This window comes from Podarcis filfolensis (assembly GCF_964270895.1).
Source record: "Podarcis filfolensis genome assembly, chromosome: 2".
NCBI lineage: Eukaryota > Metazoa > Chordata > Lepidosauria > Squamata > Lacertidae > Podarcis > Podarcis filfolensis.
Window position 1 is genome coordinate 6,162,848 of NC_139605.1, and position 21,648 is coordinate 6,184,495.

Consider the following 21,648-nt stretch of genomic DNA (forward strand, 5'->3'; position numbering starts at 1 on the left):
TTTAGTCATGTCCGACTCTTCGTGACCCCATGGACCAGAGCACACCAGGCACTTCTGTCTTCCACTGCCTCCCACAAAAAAGACAATTACCCCCCCCCAAAAAAAACCCCTCACACTTTTAAAAGGATGTCAATCAAATCAACCAAAGGCCTGGTTAAAAGGGATTGTTTTTGCCTGACTTAGTCAAAAGCTGTATAATGAAGGTGCCAGGCGAACTTCCCAGGGGAGAGCCTTCCACAGACAGAGAGCCACTGCAGAGAAGGCCCTGTTCTCACATTGCTGCCACCCTCCACCCTCCAGACCTCTAGAGGAGGCGGCACAGGAAGGAGGGCCTAAGAAGATGATCTCAGGGTCCGGGTAGGTTCATGTATAAAGAGTTGGTCCTTGAGGACCCTGTGAAAACTGTGTTGAATGCACTTTGGACAACTTTACCCTCAAGGAGGAAGAAGCCCGCTTGAGTTTGGCTAGTGACTCATCTCAAAACAACTAGGAAACTAAAATAAAAATCACAGACAGAACTCTGAGGGTCCAACCCCCCTGCGATGCTGGCTTCTCAACTGCAGCATCCATGGCAGATGGCCAAACAACCTCTGCTAACAAATCTCCAAGGAAGTAGAATCTACCACCTGCTGAGGGAGATCCACGTTGGAAAACAAAGTTCAAGGAAGCGTAAACCTGCAAGATGAGTTTGCTTGAATTACATACGCCTTGATGGTCGGTTTGGTTTCCTTTCAGGCAAGATCAAATGGGATTCACTTCTAAGACCCTCCCCTCCCAGGGCAGGGGCTTCCCCCACTTCAGACCACAAGAGCTCAGAGCAAGGCTGCCTCTGGTTGTGGCATCTGGCTGAACAACACAGGCAGTTCTGCTCAGTGGTCGGGAGACAAAGAGCCACAAAATGAGTCACACTTGAGTCCCCAAAATGAGGAGGACTCTGAAGGAACCAGTGGTCTCCGCCACCCTTTGCCCAGCCCTGTAGCACAGTGAGGGGGCAGCCCCCCATATGGAGAGGGTTCAAGAGAGAGATAACAGGTCTTACTCTTTAGTTCTTAAAGCTTTTAAGTTACATTGAGAATTTTTATGCAACAAGCAACTTTTAAACTAAAGATAGTATTATATTCACACCATTTTCCATTAGAAAACCACAAGAATTATTTACAATAAAGATTCAAGTAGGTAGCCGTGTTGGTCTGACGCAGTCGAAATTAAAAAATTGTCCAGTAGCACCTTAGAGACCAGCTAAGTTTGTTCTGGGTATAAGCTTTCGTGCACATTCACACTTCTTCGGATACACAGTGTTCAAAAGGTAGTGAAAGGGGCTGTACAGGAACGGCACAGAGGAGCCCCCTGCATAATTTACAAAATCTACATTTTTGACAGGCAACAGGAAGGGGATTTTTTTTTGGGGGGGGGGAGTTACAATTGTAAAGCAGGAGAACCTAATTATGAATGTGCCTGTGAAAGGGAACTCCTGAACAAAACAACATTGGGAATTGCGGGTGGGGACCCCTTATTCAGACATCCCCCCCACGCAATGAAGTCAGCTCTACACCCGTCCAGCTCCCACCCCCAGGCTGGTCTCCCGAGTGTTTAGCTGAGTTTTCAGAGCGGCTGAGGGTTAGAAGAGGGAAGGTAGAAAATAGAAAAGGAAAGACCTGTACTGTCTCTGTCTCTCTCTCTGTCTCTCTGTCTCTCTCTCACACACACACACACACACACACTCAAACACACCCCAGAGTCAACACTAAGCTGCGGGGGGCGGGACAGGCGAGTCACTTCCCCCCCCCCATTAATCCTGCCAACACCTCAAGCTTCGTTTTGTTCTTCGCTTGAGCCTCGAGCCCAGGAGTGAAGCGGCCCCTGCCCCGGGCGGCATACAAAACAAGCCAAGTCTGGGAAACAGGTGTTTGGGAAGGGATCCGGCTCCGCTTCGGAGAAGAAACTCCCCGATCGCCCTTTCAGTGCCCACGAAATGCAATTCCCAAAGAGCCGTGTCCCCCCCCCCCAAAAAAAAAGGATTTAGTGCAAATTATTTTCTCCCCCCGCCCCAGAGCCCAGTCCTCACCTGCGCAGTCCAGGAGCAGCAGCAGGTGGGCAGCCGCCCCCAGGATCGGGGGGGGCCAGCGGAGGAGGACCCCCATCTCCCCCCAAAACGAAGCTCCTTTTTCCTCCTCTTACTCCAGCGACGTCCTTCTCCCTCCGACTCTGAGACCCGCTCTCTGCCCCGCCTGCGGAACCAGCAGCAGCGAGAGCTGGGATTGGGCGAGGGGAAAATATTTCGCCAATCAGAAATCGGCGCGCTTATTTCGGCACCGGTCGCCAGGCAGACCTCGAGGCGCAAGTTTGGGAGCGAGGCTGGAGAGGGAAAGAGAAAGTGATCGCAGCTCCTCGCTGGGAGTCGCCGCCTCCCTACCCCCTCCCTCCCCCCCCCGGCAGCTCTTCCTGTCCTGTCCTGCCCTGCAGGGAGGGCGGGGGGTGGGTTGCCGGGGGAGGACCCCAGGTTCAATGTCCGCATCTCCAGGGGGGTCTGGGAATGTCCCCCTCTCTGGAAGTGGGGAGAGGGGCTGTGAGATCCTGAGCGAGGTGGACTCGTGGCCCAAGGCAGTGCAAGGCAGCCTCCTGGGTCTTCTTTCTAAAAAGCCCTCGGATGGCTTCAAAGATGGCTCCCTTCTTCCTCCGCTGTCAGAGACAGTAAATGCATTCGCATCCCACCCGCTGGGTGTCCCTCCCGTCCCCCTTGCATGCTTCCTTACTGGGGCATCTGGGTGGCCACTGGGAGACCGCCATGCTGGACTCGATGGGCCCCTTTGGGGTGATCCAGCAGCCCAGCTCTTCTCCTATGTCCCTCTATCTAGTGGCAGGGGGTTCCAACGGTTCACTGTGTGCCTTGTAAAGAAATGCTCAGTGTTGCAACTAGGGCTGAACCTTAGGGTTGAAGTCAAAACAGAGAGAGAGAGTATGACCACACAGAGAAGTAGGTGCTGGGACACTGACAAACACGTTTGGTTTTAGCACAGGGTCAGGCCAGAGCCCACCAGCTTGCCACAATTTCCTTCCTTCATGTGCTTTTTAAAGGGGCATTTTATATCTCCACATATCTCTGCTTCCTTCTCTCGTCCTACTGGCCCCAACATGAGTTTCTCTCCCCCTGCCTGGGACCCTCTTAGGTCTGCAGGACGGGGGGGGCGGGTTGGGGGTCAGGGAGGCCCCCTTTGCACAGTCAGCAAGACCCAGCGGCTGCCCAACCTCTTCTGGAAGGCCCTGAGCCAAGGCTGGGTGCTTGGCCCAGAGAGTGCTTGGCCCACATCCCACTTCCAGAAGCCTGAACGTTTGGAACCTGAGCTAAGCATGGGACACACGCAGAAGCTGCTGCCTTTTCCAAGAAATCAGGAAAGAGACAAGTAGTGGCCGCTCCTTGCCCAGGTACAAGGAAGATTTTGATTTAATGGGGGGGGGGGCTGTGAAGTCGGAAGGTAAAGAATTATTTGGGAGTTCTCTTTTTCCCAAGCTGCATGATCTCTATCATCCCTATTTCCCCTTGTCTGGTGCCAAAATATTGTGAGTTGGGGGGTGGGGTTCGTCTGCAGGATGCCTGAGTCCCTTCTGATTCCTGGTGTTATGTACTAAGTTGAATAGGATCCAAACTGCAGCAGTCTGATTGGTCCAAGAACAATAGGATCCAAAAGGCAGCAGTCTGATTGGTCCTAGAACAATGCAGCAGTATGATTGGTTGGCAGGAACCACCCAATCATGCTCCAGATAGAAGTGAATCCACAACCTGATTGGCTTACAGTAGAATTCCGGAATTAGCCAATCATGTGCAACCCATTGTGTAAATAATGTATATAAAGCAGATACCTTGAGGGGACTTTCATTCATTCCTCCTCACCACTATGAGCTGAATAAAGAGCATGAAATCACTTTGCGACTCTGAGTATATTTCACTGGCGATGAGGATGGGATCCCGCTGAGCTGACTGCCACACACAGCACCGCAGCACCGCCACCTGCCGCACCACTGCCTCGCACCGTGTATCCAGGCTTCAGCCCCGGGACACAAGGAACTCAGAATGGCAACCGACAGCAGCTTCTCGCCGTTCAACCCAGCATCTGGAGACTGGGAAGTGTACGCCTCCCATTTCACCTTCCTCCTAGAAGCCAAAGGGGTCACCGATGAAGAAGACACCAAGAAGAGGGCAATATTCTTCAGCGTCTGCGGAGAGGAGATGTTTGAAATCGCCTGGGCTCTCCTTGCGCCTGAAGATGTTGCTACTGTTCCATACAAAACAATAATGGAACAGCTGAAGGGGCACTTTTCGCCACAGCCCTCAGTGGTGGCTCGTCGAAATGCCTTCTACGCAAAGCGGCAAGCCCCTGGGGAAACCATAACTGGGTTTGTGACCTCTCTCCACCAAGCTGCCCGTTTCTGCAACTTCTCAGAGCTGGAGAACATGCTCCGTGACCGCCTCGTCGGTGGCATGAAGGATGAGAAGCTGCAACGACGCCTCTGCGTTAAGAAGAACCTAACGTTCCAGGTCGCTCTGGAGGAGGCCCTGGCAACGGAAGCTGCCGAGAGGTCGACGCAAGAAGCACGGCCGAGCCAGCCGTCCCAACCGAGGGTCCACCACGAAGACCTCACCGACGACTCAGGATCCAACAGGGAGGAGGTGCACCGAGTACAGCAGCGCACTCAAGCAGCCCACATACCACAGCTGCCTCGACGAGAAGGAGGGAACTGCCTCGACGAGAAGGAGGGAACTGCGCAAGCTGTGGAGAAAGTCACGAGAGGAGGACCTGCCGTTTCCGCAACGCAGAGTGCAGGCAGTGCAGAAAATCGGGACACATCGCCCGGGTGTGTCGGGCTCGGCCCACCCGACGCCAGGCATCAGATGACCAATCCAAGAGCCCCAGGTCCCGGGGCCCAACGCACCAAGGCAACTCGACGGAGCTCACGGACTTCCAGGTATACCAGTTGCCCCACCCCAACGTAGACAAAATTTATGTAGAGGTACAGATAGAGGGGGGCCCATGCCACATGGAGCTTGACACGGGTTCAACTCTATCCATAATCTCGGCAAGGACCTTAAGGAAACTGTGTCCTACTGGGGGTCCCAAACTCAGGCCGGCCCCATTCACCCTCCGGGACTTCCAGAAACGTAAGGTTCCCACAATGGGGGTGGGGACCTTCAGGGTGCAATACCGAGGGCGGACGCGGCAACTGGACTTGCTTGTGGTCAAGGGCCCCTACATTAGCTTACTGGGATTGGCATGGTTTGGACCACTGGGGCTAGCCGTCACCGGGGTGAACCACACTAGCTTACAAGTGGACGTGGACGCCATATGCAAGGAATTTCCGGGGGTTTTCAATGGGAAATTGGGACAGTATACAGGCCCCTCCATTGCTCTACAGCTTGACCCCGCAGTACGACCGGTCAGGCTCAAGGCCCGCCGGGTCCCGTTCGCCCTGAAACCCCTTATAGATGAGGAATTGGACCGGCTCGTGGAGCAAGGAGTGCTGGAGCCGGTGCCTAATGCCCCCTGGGAAACCCCAATCGTTACACCCGTCAAGCCTAATGGTTCAGTCCGCATCTGCGCAGACTACAAATGTACCATAAACAAGGCCCTCACGGCCCATGCATACCCAGTGCCAGTGGTCAGCCATGTCCTTGCCACCCTGGCTGGGTCGAAAATTTTTGGCAAGCTGGACTTGGCCCAAGCATATCAACAGCTGCCAGTAGATGAGGCCACAGCAGAGGCACAGACGATTGTGACGCACAGAGGAGCGTTCAGGGTAAAGCGGCTGCAATTCGGTGTCAGCGTGGCACCAGGCATATTCCAGAATCTAATGGACTCTCTCCTTAAAGGGATTCCTGGTGTCACCCCCTTCTTCGATGATGTGTTGATTGCCGGGCCCACACCAGAGGAGTTTGAGGACCGCCTCCGCACCGTTCTGCATCGTTTCCAGACGGCGGGTCTCAAGGTGAAGCGGGAAAAATGTCTACTAGGAGTGCCTCAGGTGGACTTTCTGGGATTTATGGTGGACGCAGAAGGGGTCCACCTGACTGGGGACAAGGTATGGGCCATTTGTGATGCCCCAGCGCCCAAGAACAAGACTGAACTTCAGGCCTTCTTGGGACTATTGAACTTTTACCATTCCTTCCTTCCCCACAAGGCGGCGGTAGCGGGCCCCTTGGGTGTGGGGCCAGCGCCAGGAGGCCGCATTCCAGGCAGTCAAGGACTTGCTTTTCTCAAACTCTGTCTTGGCACTCTTCGACGAGAGGCTGCCGGTGGTGCTAGCATGCGACGCCTCGCCCTATGGCATTGGCGCTGTCCTGGGACACCAACTCCCGGATGGAAGAGAGGTACCGGTGGCATACTTTTCCCAGACACTCAACGCAACCGAGCGGAACTACTCGCAAATCGACAAGGAGGGTCTGGCAATCGTGAAGGGAGTAAAAAAATTCCATGATTTCTTGTACGGGCGGCCCTTCACCGTGGTGACTGACCACAAGCCGTTGCTTGGCTTGTTTGCCCCCGAAAAGCAGACCCCCCAAGTGCTGTCTCCTCGCGTCCTCAGGTGGTCAATTTTCCTTGCCAGCTACCAGTATGCACTGATTCACCGCCCAGGGAAGGCGATGGGCCATGCGGTCGCCCTCAGCAGGCTACCACTACCGGAAACAGGCCCCGACCCAGCACCTGCACAAGAGGTTATGAGCCTGGAGCTGCTTCCCGACTGCCCCATTCAGGCACAAGAAGTTGCACACCATTCCAAGAAAGATAGGGTCATCTCCCGGGTCCTGGACTGGGTGTGGAGGGGATGGCCCAGCAGCAGCCCCAGGCCAGAAATCGCCGGATACACAACCCACAAACATGAACTGTCGGCCCACAAGGGGTGCCTGTTATGGGGAAGCAGGGTCGTTGTTCCCCAGCCCCTCCGCAAAAGGGTCCTCACAGCCCTACACGAGACACGCCCAGGGGTAGTAAGAATGAAGGCCCTTGCCAGGAGTTATGTGTGGTGGCCGGGGATCGACGGAGAGATAGAGGCCTGGGTCAAGCACTGCCAGGCCTGCCAAGAATCCCGCCAAGATCCCCCAAGGGCCCCAGTCCAGTCCTGGGAGTCCGCCCGAGCACCATGGTCACGCCTGCATGTGGACTTCGCTGGCCCCTTTCAGGGGAAAACATTCTTCATAGTGGTGGACTCCTACACCAAATGGCTGGAAGTCGCACTGGTACCGTCCACTTCTACGTCCGCAGCCATCCGGGTACTACGCAGGCTGTTTGCAACCCACGGGCACCCTGACACTCTCGTCTCAGACAACGGGACTGCATTTACGTCAGGAGAATTCCAAACCTTCACAGCGCAGAACGCCATCCGCCACATCCGTTCGGCGCCATTCCACCCTGCCACCAATGGCCAAGCAGAACGCATGGTGCGGACCACCAAGGACACCCTTCGCCGCATGACGCAAGGGGATTGGGAGTACCGCCTTGCCACATTCCTTCTAGCACAGCACAGCACCCCCAGCTCAACGGCTGGCCGGAGCCCCGCTGAACTACTAATGGGTCGGCGCCTTGCAATCAGATTGGACCGCCTTCACCCCGATAGAGCTCAGGATGAGGTAGTGGTGGGGGAAGGCAGGAACCCCCGGACCTTCGAGGCCCAGGACCCAGTGTACGCAAAGAATTTTGGGGCAGGCCCTGCATGGGTACCCGCCACAGTCACCAGGGTCACTGGCCCCGTGTCGTACGAGGTGCTAACGGATGGGGGGCAATGCTGGCGCCGCCACTGTGACCAGATACGGCGACGATTCCCGGGAGAAAACCAGGAGGAGGAGGACAGGTCAGAGGAGTCCCAAGGGAACAGTGGGGCAGTGAGGCCCATAGAGCAGCAGGGGCCAGCAGGAGAGGCAGAATCAGTAAATACAGAGAGGACCCGTGAGGCCGAAAGGACACCGGAACCAGAACCACGACTGAGCGAGCCGGTTGCGCCAGACCATACAGCCCCATCACAGCCAGCATCCTTGGAACACGAGCCAGAACCTGAACCCCGGACCAGGGAACACCCCAGGCCGCAACGCACACGTAGGCCGCCGGCGTACCTCAAGGACTATGAATGCGACCTCCCGGGCAGGACTGGAACTGAGAGGGGAGGGGTGTTATGTACTAAGTTGAATAGGATCCAAACTGCAGCAGTCTGATTGGTCCTAGAACAATAGGATTCAGAATGCAGCAGTCTGATTGGTCCTAGAACAATGCAGCAGTATGATTGGTTGGCAGGAACCACCCAATCATGCTCCAGATAGAAGTGAATCCACAACCTAATTGGCTTACAGTAGAATTCCGGAATTAGCCAATCATGTGCAGCCCATTGTGTAAATAATGTATATAAAGCAGATACTTTGAGGGGACTTTCATTCATTCCTCCTCACCTCTATGAGCTGAATAAAGAGCATGAAATCACTTTGCGACTCTGAGTATATTTCACCTGGGGTCCTGGATCCAGTCAAGTTTGAAATCTAATGGAGGGATCCATTGTTGAACTATCTTGGTGGGATGATGGCCATAGATGTCACCTAAGCACCCTCACTAGTATAATCAAAGAAGCCCCTGTGAAAAAAGAGGCTGGCTGTTTTGAGGGGGGCTCTCCTGGACCCACTTTTGGGACTAAATAGGCTCAGTCACCTCAGGGACATCTTAAGGTTTACTTTTCACCTGCTCCATCCAGTTTTTCTGGACAGGGATAGTCTGCCCACAAGGATCCATGTTCTGCTCACCTCCTGACAGGATTATTGTAACATATGGTGTTTTTTTCAATACAGTAGGGAAGCTTCAGCTGTTACAAGATAAACCTGAGAGGATTTTCACTGCCACAGCTCATTTAGACCAAATCTCACCAGGGCCAAAAGACCCTCTGCCTGTTTGTCTGGTTCTGAGTTTAATTCAAAGAACAGGTATTGTTTTAGAAAGTCCTCGGTGGCTTGAGGCTCCTTCTCCTCCCCTGGTCTCCTCTGTGGAGACTTTTTTCTCTCTCTCTTCCCTTCTTCCTGGAGGTGGAGTGGGCGACAACAACTAACAACCACGAGGAAAATATTTTGTTCTTCACAGACTTTAAAGAATTTTTCAGGACTTTAGACATTGCTGGATAGCTTTGTTATGTGGTTTTAAACCACCCTTGAACGAATTTAGGGAGATGGTGGCATGAAAATGAACAAATAACAAAGCCGCTGCTTGAGGCAGCCCTTCCAGGAAGGAGGCAGCCATTTCCCCTCCCTTTCTGCTTCACTGCCAGCCCTCCACAAAATGGCTTCCGTCCCTAGAAGCAGGCCGGGTGGGGCTGCCTCAGCCTCCCGCTTCCCTCCCTGCAGAGGAGACCTTTGGTACAAGGGAGAGCAGCCAAGCAAGGCAGAAACCGAAAGCCACAGCAGCCCACAGATCAGGTTGCCTGACTGGGAGATTGGCAGGCAGAAATGGCGCTCAGGGGAAGACGCTTTCTCTCTCAGCACCCAGATGGCTTTGGCATTTGTCCCTCTTGGCCTGGGCCCTCTTCAGCCTTGGAAAGACCCGTCTCCCTCAGCATGCAGGACAAAACCCTGAGCCTCCACAGCTCTCTTCCTCAAGGCCAAGTGGCCAGGACTCCTGGGTCCCCTTTGGGAGGAGACTCGGCAGGAGCCAGGACTCCTGGGTCCCCTTTGGGAGGAGACTCGGCAGGAGCCAGGACTCCTGGGTCCCCTTTGGGAGGAGACTCGGCAGGAGCCAGGACTCCTGGGTCCCGTTTCTGGCAGGCAAAAGGCATCTTCCTCTCTAGCTGACTCTCCCTTCAAAAAATGAGTATTTCTATCCAGGTGGCATTCATGTTCTCCTCATTTTTTTTTTTTTTTTTTAAATAATTTTTATTACGTTTCTTTTCATAATTTTGACAATTCAATACAATACAGAAAAACCCAAATACAAGAAACAATTTTTGATTTTTTTAACAAAAAAGAAAACCATTGGACTTCCCCACACCTTCCAGATCTGCGTTCTTTGTAGTAGCAATATCAGCAATTTGTTACCTTATTTCAAACCTTGTTGGAACTTTCCATTATTATGTACCCATATTCAGTATATTGTATCTTAACTTTGTTACCTTTTAAAATAAACATAAAATGTTTGATTCACATTGACTTCTTTTCTCATTTGTCATTAATTTTACCATTTGCTTAATCATATTTGCTAAAGCGTAACCTTTCCAAAAACATGCACTGTCTTAAAGTTCATACAGCTTATAGTATTTTTGCAAATAGTCTTTAAATTTTTTCCAATCCGCCTCGACTGATTCTTCATCCAAATCTCGGATTCTGCCGGTCATTTCAGCTAGTTCCATATAGTCCATCAACTGCGTCTGCCATTCCTCCAACGTGGGTAAATCTTGTGTCTTCCAATTCTTTGCGATGAGTATTCTTGCTGCTGTGGTAGCATACATAAACAAAGTTCTATCTTTCTTTGACACTTTCTGGTCTACCATGCCCAGCAGGAGGGCCTCTGGTTTCTTGGGAAAGGTATACTTAAATACCTTTTTCAGTTCATTGTAAATCATTTCCCAGAAGGCCTTCACTTTTGGGCAGGTCCACCAGAGATGAAAAAATGTCCCTTCTGCCTCCTTACATTTCCAACATTTGTTATCAGACAGGTGATATATCTTAGCTAGCTTGACTGGGGTCATGTACCACCGGTATAACATTTTCATAATATTTTCTTTCAGGGCACTACATGCCGTGAATTTTATCCCGTTGTTCCATAACCTTTCCCAGTCTTCAAACATAATGTTATGTCCGACATCCTGTGCCCATTTTATCATGGCAGATTTAACTGTCTCATCCTGTGTATTCCACTTAAGCAGCAAGTTGTACATTCTCGATAATACCTTAGTTTTTGGTTCTAACAATTCTGTCTCCAATTTCGATTTTTCCACTTGGAAACCAACTTTTTTATCCAATTTAAAAACCTCTTGAATTTGAGCATAGTGTAACCAATCTCGCACCTTATTTTTTAGTTTATCCTTACTCTGCAGTTTCCAGTTGTCTCCAATTTTTTCGATTATTTCCCAATATTTCGGCCAATAGGCCTCCATATTGGGTCTTTTTCGAGCCTTGGCCTCCACTGGTGATAGCCACCTCGGGGTTTTACTCTCTAATAAGTCCTTATATTTCATCCAGACTGCAAAAATTGATTTTCTGACAATATGATTTTTGAACAGTTTATGAACCTTAACCTTGTCGTACCATAGATATGCATGCCAACCAAAAGCATTATCAAACCCTTCCAGATCCAGGACATCAGTGTTTTCTAACAAAAACCAATCTTTCAACCAGCAGAAGGCTGCAGATTCATAATATAACCTCAAGTCCGGCAGGGCAAACCCTCCTCTTTCTTTCGAGTCAGTTAGTATTTTAAACTTTATTCGAGGCTTTTTGCCCTGCCAGACAAACCCAGATATATCCTTCTGCCATTTTCCAAAACATTCCACTCTGTCCACGATCTGTAGGGTCTGAAACAAAAATAACATTTTCGGCAATACATTCATCTTTATAGCTGCTATTCGACCCAACAAGGAAAGTTTCAATCTTGACCAAATTTCTAAGTCCTTCTTAATTTCCGACCAACATTTTTCATAATTGTCTTTAAATAAGTTCAAATTTTTGGAAGACAAATAGATCCCTAGGTATTTCACCTTTTTAACCACATTTAATTCTGTTTCTCTCTGAAACCCCTCTGTTTCTGTAGATGTCAAGTTTTTGGCCAGAACCTTAGTCTTTTGTTTGTTCAACTTAAATCCTGCAACCCGACCAAACTCATGAATAAGTTCTAAAACTCTTTTTGTACTGGGTTCTGGCTCCTGTAATGTCAAAACTAAGTCATCTGCAAAAGCTTTCAGTTTATATTGTTTCACTCCGACCTCTATCCCTTGTACCAACCGGTCCTCCCTAATCATGTTCAATAGCACCTCCAGGACTGAAATGAATAAAAGAGGGGATAGAGGGCACCCTTGTCGTGTCCCTTTTTCAATTTTAAATTCCTCCGTCACCACATTGTTCACTATTAATTTAGCTTTCTGTTCTGAATAGATTGCTTCTATTCCATTTTCAAACCCCCGTCCCACTCCCATCCCTTCCAAATTTTTCTTCATAAACTTCCAAGATATATTATCAAATGCTTTCTCCGCATCAATGAAGATTAAAACCGCCCTTGTGTTCCTATTGGTTTGCAATAGTTCCAAAATGTCAATGATGTTTCTGGTATTTCCATATAAATGTCTACCAGGGAGAAAGCCAGCTTGGTCCTTGTGAATTACTTCATTTAAGACCTTTTTAAGTCTGCTTGCTAAAATGTCTGCAAATATTTTGTAATCCACATTCAGGAGTGAGATGGGACGGTAGTTCTTAAGCTGGGTCTTTTCAGATTCTAGCTTGGGTATCAATGTGATGAATGCTTCTTTCCACGTTTCCGGTGCCCTCTTCCCCTCCATGATCTGGTTGCATACCTCCATCAAAGGCTGTGTCAAGTAGTCCTTCAAAGTCTTGTAGTATTTGGAGGTAAGCCCATCCGGGCCTGGAGATTTGCCAAGTTGCATATTCTGAATGGCACCTTCAATTTCCTGTTGAGTTATTTTACAATTCAAGATTGATCTTTTATCTTGGGTTATTTTTGGTAGTCCATTTATCCTTAAAAATTGATCTATCTCCAACTCTTTCTGAGGCCCTTGTGCATAAAGTTCTTTGAAGTATCTGTGGAAGCACTTCCTGATTTCTTCTGGTTTCTGAACCATTCTTCCTTCAATCTCTAGATTTGTCACTGTATTTAACTTTTGTCTTTTTTTCAGCTGCCAAGCTAGCAGCTTTCCACATTTGTTTGCTGATTCAAACGATCTTTGCTTCATCTGTTTGATTTTCCATTCGATCTCTTGATTTATCAGTTTAGAGTATTGTGCTTGATGGAATTTGATTTCTCTCAGCACTTCCTTTGACTTGGGATTGGTTCTCAGTTTCTTCTCACCTTGATATATTTTCTCCAATATTTTATCCTTCTTTCCATTCCAGAGCTTTTTCTTGATTGTATTTTGTTGTATCAGAAACCCTCTCATAACGGCTTTACTTGCGTCCCAGATCATTCTTTTTTCAACTGTAGTGTTCAGGTTGATTTCAAAATAGTCCTTTAACGTTTTTTGGGCCTTTTTCACAATCTCTTGATCTCTTAATAAGGTGTCATTCATTCTCCATCTGAAGGAACCGGTTTGGGTAAGTCTAAGTTCTAGTTTCAAAGCATTGTGGTCGGAGCATGTTTTTGGGCAGATTTCCACCTTTCTAGTCTTGGGTGCCAGCCCTCTAGATGTCCAGATTTGGTCGATCCTTGTCCATGACAGGTGGGCCTCAGAGAAGAAAGTTCCTTCTTTACCTAGGGGGTCTTTTGTCCTCCATATATCAATCAGATCCAAATTGTCAATCAGTTCAAAGAAAGTTTTAGGCAGTCTGCCATCTGATGTTAAGTTTTGATTTTGAGACTTATCCATATGTGTAGATACCACTCCATTCATGTCTCCCATCATTATGATGTTGTTGTAGTCCATATAGTCCAACATGGTCTCATGCAGCTTCTTAAAAAATTCTGATTTCCCGTCATTTGGCGCATATATTCCTAATATCAAAATTTTTTCTCCTTGTGTCTGGATTTCAATCGCCAAGATTCTTCCTTGCTCATCTTTAAATACAAATTTTGGTGCCAGGCTCTCCTTGGCATATATCACCACGCCTCTTTTCTTAACCTTGTCTGATGAAATAAATTCTTGGCCTAGTCTTTTGTTAACTAAGACTTTTCTGTGAAGCCTGGTCACATGGGTTTCTTGTAAACAAATAATGTCCAATTGTTCTTTCTTCAATATGTGAAATATTTTCCTTCTTTTTTCCGGAGAATTTCCGCCATTTATATTCCAACTAAGTAGCTGCAGAGACATCCTGTACTGTTTTGTTACACCTAGAGTGGTGTATCTTCTGGTCCCGAGGGTGTAGGGCCTGCTCCGCCTCCAGGCGGAATCCCAGCTTGTGGTAGAGGACAAAGTGCTGCTGCTTCTTTTTGGAGATCTTCACCGTGATCGTGCAGGAACTTTTGTAAATCCTCTGGTGTTTTTATCTTTACCTTCTTCTGCTTGTAAGTAAATGATAACCCTTGTGGAAACTCCCACCTATAACGAATTGTGTTGATTCTCAGCAGTCTTGCCAGTTCTGAATAAGTGGTTCTCAAGTCCAATAACTGTTTTGGGATGTCTCGGTAAATTTCCACCCTTTTATCTTGTATCACCAATGTATTTGCGAAATGTAGGCCTAATATTTTGTCTCTCTCTTCCCTTGATCTCAAAATTATCAAACAATCTCTGGGTCTGTCCTTCCTTACCAATCTTCCCAGCCGAAAAGCTGACACTATTTTAAAGTCAGTTTCTTCCTTAATGCCCCAGAATTTTGAAAATTCTGTTGTCAAAAATCCAATTAAATCTTCTTGTTCAATTTCTGGGATTGCTCTTAATCTGAGGTTATTCTCACGATTTTTCAATTCCACCATCGAGAGGTAGGCTTGTTGTTCACCAATTTGTTTATGCAAAGGTTTAACTTCACCTCTAACTTCCTCGACCTCTTTTCTAGCTGCCGTTGCAATTTGAACAGCTTCCCCAGCCAAATTACGGTTTTCTTGTGTAGCTCCTTGCAATTTTTCAATTGCTTGTGTATGCTGGGAAACCTGATCTGTCAATTTCTGGATCGAAGATGTAGCTTGGTCAATTTTTGATGATTGGTTGTCAACCTTTTGATTTAAAGCTGCCAACTGCTCCAAGATTTGTTTCAGAACTCCCTCAGATGCTCCTGCTGCCATATCTTCCTCTACTGGAATTTTAGACTTTTCGGCTTCTGCCTTTTGTACGCCCAGCACAGCTGGAACTGATGATCTGCGTCCCTGAGTCAAAGTTGTTTGTACAAGCTGTGCCTGCTTTTTTTCCTTTTCCTTCTCCTTAGCTTCCTTGGCTTTGGCTGCTCTTGTCTTTCCTGTACCACTCATCAGTCAATGTTCAAGGTCAAATTGTTATTGTCCCATGGGAAAGACAGATCCAATTTAAAAACAATCCAGTGAGAGAGAGTAAACATAAAAAGCTGTTCCCAGGCCTTATATTCCCAAAATCCTCTAGGGGGAGTACCACCAAAGTTTCAAAAAGAAGAAGGCAACTTTTCCGCCATTAAAGTCCCCTGTATGTTAAAAAACAGAAATGCAATAGTCCCAAATGGTAATAAACAAGTCCTGCAGAGTACTTTAAACTTTTAACAAAGTTTCAAAAAGGTGCCTACAATTTGTATCCAGTCCAGCTTGTTAAAGCTCAAAAGCTCAAGGGTATCCATACGTCTGTAAAAGTTTGTAACAATTTGTAACAGTTCCGCAGTTAGACAGTTTCCCCTCCAGCAGCCCGACGATTTGGAATTTAGCTTTGAATGATCTTACTGGGGAGGATCGCTCCAATTTTCCTTTTAAAAAATTGCTCACAAATAAGTCTATCTTTTCTCGTTAACAGTCACTTCTGAAAGTGCATGAAAGTCCCTCTTTAAAACATCCCTTTTCAGCCGCTTTTCGCTTCTCTGATCCCTTGCTTTGATCTTGTAAGCAGCTCCGGGAGGCGGACTTCCTTTTTAACGTCTCCCGGTTACAGCCAAAATTTTTTCAAGAATTTACTGCCGAATTTAACGTCCTTACTCACGGGTTTGTTGTTTCAGTCGAATCTTTAAAGGAAGAAAGGTCGGCGCTCATCTGCAACAGCTGCGCGGCTTCACTCCCGCAGAAAGAGCGATGAACTCACAGCACCGCTACCCCTCTTTCACTCCGGAGCCCCTTACGGGGTTCCTTTCGCGATTTCGGGGTCGCTCCAGGTGCCCGCCGAGTCCCACGGCCACGAGCTCACTCTGCTCGTGGTTTTTCTTGATGGGTCGTCGCTGTGCCGCAGCGAAACGACCCTTTCCTGCGGAGCCCCTCTTCAGACTAGAAGAGGACCGCCATTACAGTTTCGCGCCGCCTCCGGAAGTCCGGCATTCATGTTCTCCTCATAACGGCCCTGAGAGGCCCAAGGTCCCTGAGGGAGCTTCATGGCTGCGGGGGGATTTGAACCCAGGACTCCCAGGCTCCCATATCCCAGTCAAACCACAGCCCCACACTGGATCCTTGTAGGCTTCTCCACCTCTCAAGACTAGGCCTGCAGGGACATCTCTCCTGACATTTTTGTCCCCTTCTTGGTATCGTGTGGAAACAGAATATCGAGTCTAACAAATAGATGGCATAAAAGCGTCCTTGGTGTGGTTCTCTGTTCCAATCTGGATTGTTTCCCAGGGGACTTTGCCCCCTTCTGCCTCCCTCAGCAACCTGTGAGTCAGGTTGGAAAGTCCCAGGGCAGTTCCCAGAACAAGGTCTTTTTATTTTAAATGTTTGTTTTTATTTTAACTTATAAGATGAATAGCTGAGGGTGCAGTAAACAGTCTTTGCTGAGTTCCAATAATCTAAATTTTGTTTGCATGCCAAACTAGCAAAGGAATCTCAAGTGACTGCATCTCAGGCTGCTTGACTGACATTTCTCACAGGAATTGAAGAACAGAGGCAAATTTTGCTGAGAAAGTACTCATCCTCCATTAACACTGGTGTTTGTGTGTGTTTATTTCCTGCCCTCCCTCTCTCTCTCTGCCACAAAACACCCCACCCCATTTCTCCACATTCCCTAGTTGTATTTTGCTGTTTTCCCCTTTTTGTGATCCTCTGCTGCCCCCTGCTGGCTGCTTTCTTCCCCAGCTGAAGTGGAAATCAGGTGATTTCTAGGAAATCCTTCAAGGGACCATTTGAAGCAAGCCATGGGTTGCAAAAAAAAAAGGTCAAAGTTCCCACATATGTTACAGCTTTGGAATCAATGCAAGTGGGTGTATTCATACCTATGGTGTGGAAAAGTGGAAATATATAAAACTTTTACAAATCACGTAATCAGAAAAAACCTATTTAGAGTATGGGGAAAGTATAAAAACTTATTAGAAAGAAAAACACCACTGTGGAGATCCCCAGTGGAAGCTACAACCAGGAAAAGAATCAATATGGATAAGCAGTGGTTAACTTACAGTGAAATTTAATCTCTTACAGGACAGGAACCAAAACTGAGAAATCTCGAAGAATTAAGAAATCTGGTTACCAATTAGCTACAGGTACATCACATTAAGGAATTGTTTAAGATAGATAGTAAAAATGGCTTTGCAGAACAAAAGTCTGTTTACCAAAGACCTATTAGATACAAATATAAATGTAATATCACATTATGTACAGACCGCTGTTGGAGTGGGAAACGAAAGAGGAATTTGTGAAATTTAGCAGGATTAAGTGGGCACAGGATGTGGGACACAATATCGATCATGATTTATGGGGAAAGTTGTGGAAAATAAATATGAATTTTATGGCAAGTTATACGATAAAAAATTGTATATGAAAATAGTCCACAGATGGTATTTAACACCCACCAGATTGGCGAAAATGTCTAATTAAGAAAAAGGTGTATGTTGGAAGTGTAATGAAATTGAGGGATCTTTTATTCACATGTGTTGGTTGTCCAAAATAATTAAAGAATATTGGGACACTATATAAAATGAATTTAAAAAGATACCTAAAAAGACTTTCCCCAAAACACCTGAGAGTTTCCTTTTGGAGATAGTAACAACAGAGGTCCCCCAAAAACAAGAGAGTTTCTTACTATGCGCCACTGCCGCAGTTAGAACCTTCTTGGCACAAAGGTGGAGAACAAGGATAGAACCCACTCAGGAAGAATGGCAGTGTAAAATGTTTGAATGTACTGAACTGGCTGGTCTGACGAACAGGATAAGAGAAAACAGATATAAGGAATATAAGGAGGAATGGATGTTGTTTCTTGAATATTTCAAGAACTAGTATAGAGAAAGACATAGCTTAGCAGGGCTCGTATAAATCCAGCAGTTGAAATAGATGAGAGTATTTAATAGATAACAAATTGGATGATTAAAAAGATGTGGATTACGCAGAGTAGTAGAAAAGCAAAGGAACCAGGAAAAGTGTGGAAGTAAAGTCATATGGTATATGTATACATGCTGTATTTGGTATGAAGTTGTAAATGGGACGAGGGACGGAGAGGGGGGTTAAATATGCTCTCTGTTCTTGTTTTTGAAAATGCAAATAATTTTTTTAAAAAATTGATCCCCTCTCCACGGAGGCCTTTTCAATGTGGGCACCCACCTCCACACAGATGGAGGAGCTGCTCAAATGTTAACATACGTCTCAGTCTGCAACCTTCTAAGATTATACAATAAAATTATAATGGTACAGGAATAATAATTAGGAGTGTTTTGCAACCATCAGTGCAGTTCCCCACGTGTTTCCTAGATGTTCACGCACAAATGATTTTGCAGTGCTCCACTATTGGCTTAAGTTGTGTTTTCCATGAAGTCCCATTGTACGCAGCATAACTCACACACCGAGGCCAGCCCAATACGTTTTGACACCTGAGGCGGGCCCCAAAATGGCCTCACACTCCCCACCAGGGAAGAAGGGGTGAGGGAAGATTTACATCCAGGGCGGAGGGAGAAAGATTAGCTCATTTTAAATGGTATTGTTTTTACATTTTGTAAAACAAATTAAATATTTTGGGCATCCTCTTTTCATTTCAGTGGGAGAACTTCCTCCTGGGATTGTGGACTTTTGGGACAACCCCGCCTTGGTCATCTCCCACCACCCCCTGCCCCAGATCAGATATCTATGCATCTCTTTTATTATAGTTCCAAGCCTCCTTTCTTCCGTCCTGGAACCAAGGACAGCATCCAGGTGGTTTCCCCCACCCCCAGGCCCTGAGCAGACTTCACACCCTCTTGGCTTCAGGTAACTTAATCCCACCCCTGCAAAGCCACAGATTATGTCCGCATCTCGCTTTGGACACTAGTTCATCAGTCACTTTACAAAGGAAGACCAATTATTGGCACCTCCCTGCCAGAGTCTGTGAATATTATCAGGAGATGTTGATCTCTGGAACTCCTGTGATAAGAAGGAAAGAACCACTAAATACAAAGGGGGTGCACCCTTATTTATTTCAGTCAAATGGATATTACAAAATAATAATTATAATTATAAGCTTATTATTTATACCCTGCTGTCAGCTTTCCAGCTGCTTTGTGTTGCTGCTCTTAGCAGAGAAAGCATTCCCGGCAGCCAGCCATAAATTCCACTCTTTATTGCCTCCCGACACAATTACAGGCAGAACAAAGTGATCCGAACTTCATGACGCGTTGCTCCGACTGGCCTCTTTTCTCCCTCGCTCCCCCCAGCACAGCACAGCCATCTGCCCAGCCCCTTCCTTCTTTCCCTGTGACGAGGAGCACTCTCTCTCAGAAGTAGCCCCTCCTGCTCAGACTCACTCCCCTCTTCTCTCTCCTCTGAGGACGAAAAACTGCTAATCAGAGGGGATCGTTCTCTGTATCCTCCCTTTCTTTCCTCCCTCGCTGCCTGCCGTTCCCTGACACCTGCCCATCTGGCTGGGTTTCCATTAATAACAGAGTAAAACTTCAAACATTAAAAATTTCCTTAAACAGGGCTACCTTCTGGAAAAATATAGTAACAATTACCGTATCTTTCGCCCTATAGGAGGCACTTTCCCCTCCAAAAATGAAGGGGAAATGTGTGTGCGTCCTATGGGGAGAATGCAGGCTTTTGCTGAAGCCTGGAGAGCGAGAGGGGTCGGTGCGCACCGACCCCTCTCGCTCTCCAGGCTTCAGGAAGCTATCCACAAGCCTAGGGAGCGCGGCGGGAAGTCACGCCGGGCTCCCAAGGCCTGCGGACAGCAGCCTGCAGCCCAAAAACCGGGGAGCGCAGTGGAGCGCGCCCCGGGCAGCTCTCCACAAGCCGTAGGAGCCCGGTGGGAAGTCACGCCGGGTTCCCATGGCTTGCAGAGAGCTGCCTGCATCCCGAAGCCTGGGGTGCGCTGAACAGATATCGGGCAGATATCCGCAAGCCTGGGGAGACCCCGCGCCTGGGGGGAAATAATTTTTTTTTCTTTATCCCCCCCCAAAAAAAACTAGGTGCGCCCTATGGGCCGGTGCGCCCTATGGGGCGAAAAATACGGTACATCCAGTGTCTTCAAAATAAGCTGCAGCAAATCCATTGGGTTAGGCAAGAAGAGTCCTGCAGCCCCTGGAGGTTTAAGAGAGTTATTGCATTCTTATTTCTATGAAAGAGTCTCCTTAAGTAATGCCAGCCTATGAGAAGGGAAGGAAGATGGAGGGAATCATATGGTGGGAACCACAGATGGACCGAGTATGTTCCTCAAGGGCCATAGGTGGAAAAGCAAGAATGTATGAGATAAAAATTAGGCAAATTGAAGGCAACAAAAGTAGTTTACTTGGAAGAGTTCATGTGGCCCCACTCCCAGTGGGTCACCCTTCCTAGAAGGCTGTGGGGACCAGGCAACAAGTTTCATGAACTGGAGGCCTGCAACCCAAAAGAAGGGGTTGCTTATTTCAGATCAAACTCTGGCCATGAAACTCCTGATCTGCCTCTTCTCCTTGCTGGCTTCATCCTTGGCTGTCAGCAGAATCTGAAGCAAGAATCCCTCTCATCTCCTGTAGGAAAGTCGCCTCTCTCTTCAGCCACTCTGTTCCTTCTCTCTTTCAGCTTCAACACCTGAGCATCTAAGCATCCCTCCTCCTTGCCAACCATCCTTCCCTGCCAGTTTCTTCACTTCCTCACACAGAAGGTGGGTTGAAAACACTCAGCCAGAGCAATTAGGCTGCTTTTACACATTCCATGACATGACATCCGTTTAGCCAAAGGCTGGGCGGCCCAAGAGGCAGGTAGGCAATAACAATTTAGCCTATTTCATGCATAATACACCTAAAGCAGTTCTCAAATGTTGCCTTTCCTTCAATTTGGATGGCAAGTGAGGGACACAAGATTGGGGAAGGGATTGTGGAGGGATCCACAGCAACAAAGAACCAAGAGATACCATCAAAATCGCTGCTCAATCTCCCCATCCCTTTTTAAAGCTTTTAGTTGTGTATATCTGGCACATTTCTGATGAATACAAACACATTTCTGAAAATCAGATACAAAGCAAAATTAGCCAAAATCCATCAAAAAACCATGATTATCCTCAAATTCAGGTTACAGCTGGAGTCACAATGGATGGGTGAGAGCCAGGATTAAGGAACATCAGAAACAGCATTAAAGGGCAGCAGGAGCTCTGAGCCTCTGCAAATCACAGCCAAACTTGGGCAGGCTCCTTCTGGTCTCATCTCACACACTGGGCTGGTATGAAACTGCAGAAATAAAAAACAGGAGTGTTTCAAAGTTAAGCCAACATCATGGTGTGGGGGCATCAGCATTACAGAGCTAGTGGGAACCCAAAGGGTATCTAGTCCAGCCTCCAAAGGGAAGCCACCATCCCTCATCATGTCAGATCAGACCTGAGATATGCCAGGAGCATCACCAAAATGGGCCTGAAGAGCAAATGCCTGCAGAGGGCAGCTCAAGCAAGTGAGCCCAGATGCACACTTTGGGGGAATACAAGAAGGACACAAAGCAGTCCTACCAGAAGGAAAAA

At 47.8% G+C, this 21,648-nt stretch overlaps 2 protein-coding genes and 1 long non-coding RNA gene across 15 annotated transcripts in view; 1 reads left to right on the forward strand and 2 right to left on the reverse strand.

The window, feature by feature from the left end:
- LOC310757054 (class I histocompatibility antigen, F10 alpha chain-like) overlaps positions 1 to 2,279 on the reverse strand; it is an 85,050-nt gene extending 82,771 nt beyond the window's left edge. For 4 of the 5 annotated variants that reach the window (XR_014545029.1, XR_014545030.1, XR_014545031.1 and 1 more), the window contains exon 1: positions 2,066 to 2,276. Coding sequence is in view for 2 of the 5 variants with exons in the window: in XM_083602172.1 (XP_083458298.1) it covers positions 2,066 to 2,141 (76 nt within the window). In the remaining 3 variants the exon portion in view is untranslated. Of the gene's footprint in view, positions 1 to 2,065 lie in introns of all 5 variants that reach the window. The other variant, XM_083602173.1, reaches the window with a different exon arrangement.
- The window catches only part of LOC310756986 (class I histocompatibility antigen, F10 alpha chain-like), a 151,731-nt gene that overhangs the window by 113,013 nt on the left and 17,070 nt on the right, over positions 1 to 21,648 (reverse strand). Inside the window, exon 7 of one of the 7 annotated variants that reach the window (XM_083602026.1) lies at positions 20,425 to 21,335. The exons of 4 other annotated variants lie outside the window; for them this stretch is intronic. In XM_083602026.1, the coding sequence (XP_083458152.1) occupies positions 21,304 to 21,335 (32 nt within the window). In that variant the 3' untranslated portion in view covers positions 20,425 to 21,303. Of the gene's footprint in view, positions 1 to 20,424; positions 21,365 to 21,648 lie in introns of those variants that run through there. 2 more of the 7 variants (XM_083602024.1, XM_083602025.1) reach the window with 2 other exon arrangements.
- LOC310757337 lies at positions 2,477 to 21,021 on the forward strand. 3 transcript variants are annotated; one of them, XR_014545069.1, is made up of 4 exons: positions 8,508 to 9,622; positions 9,708 to 9,841; positions 16,087 to 16,701; positions 17,181 to 21,021. It is a non-coding gene; the product is annotated as an uncharacterized lncRNA (long non-coding RNA). The 3 variants fall into 3 exon arrangements; XR_014545067.1 differs by lacking the exons at positions 8,508 to 9,622; positions 9,708 to 9,841; positions 16,087 to 16,701 and adding an exon at positions 2,477 to 3,423; XR_014545068.1 differs by lacking the exons at positions 9,708 to 9,841; positions 16,087 to 16,701 and having other exon boundaries at positions 8,507 to 9,436.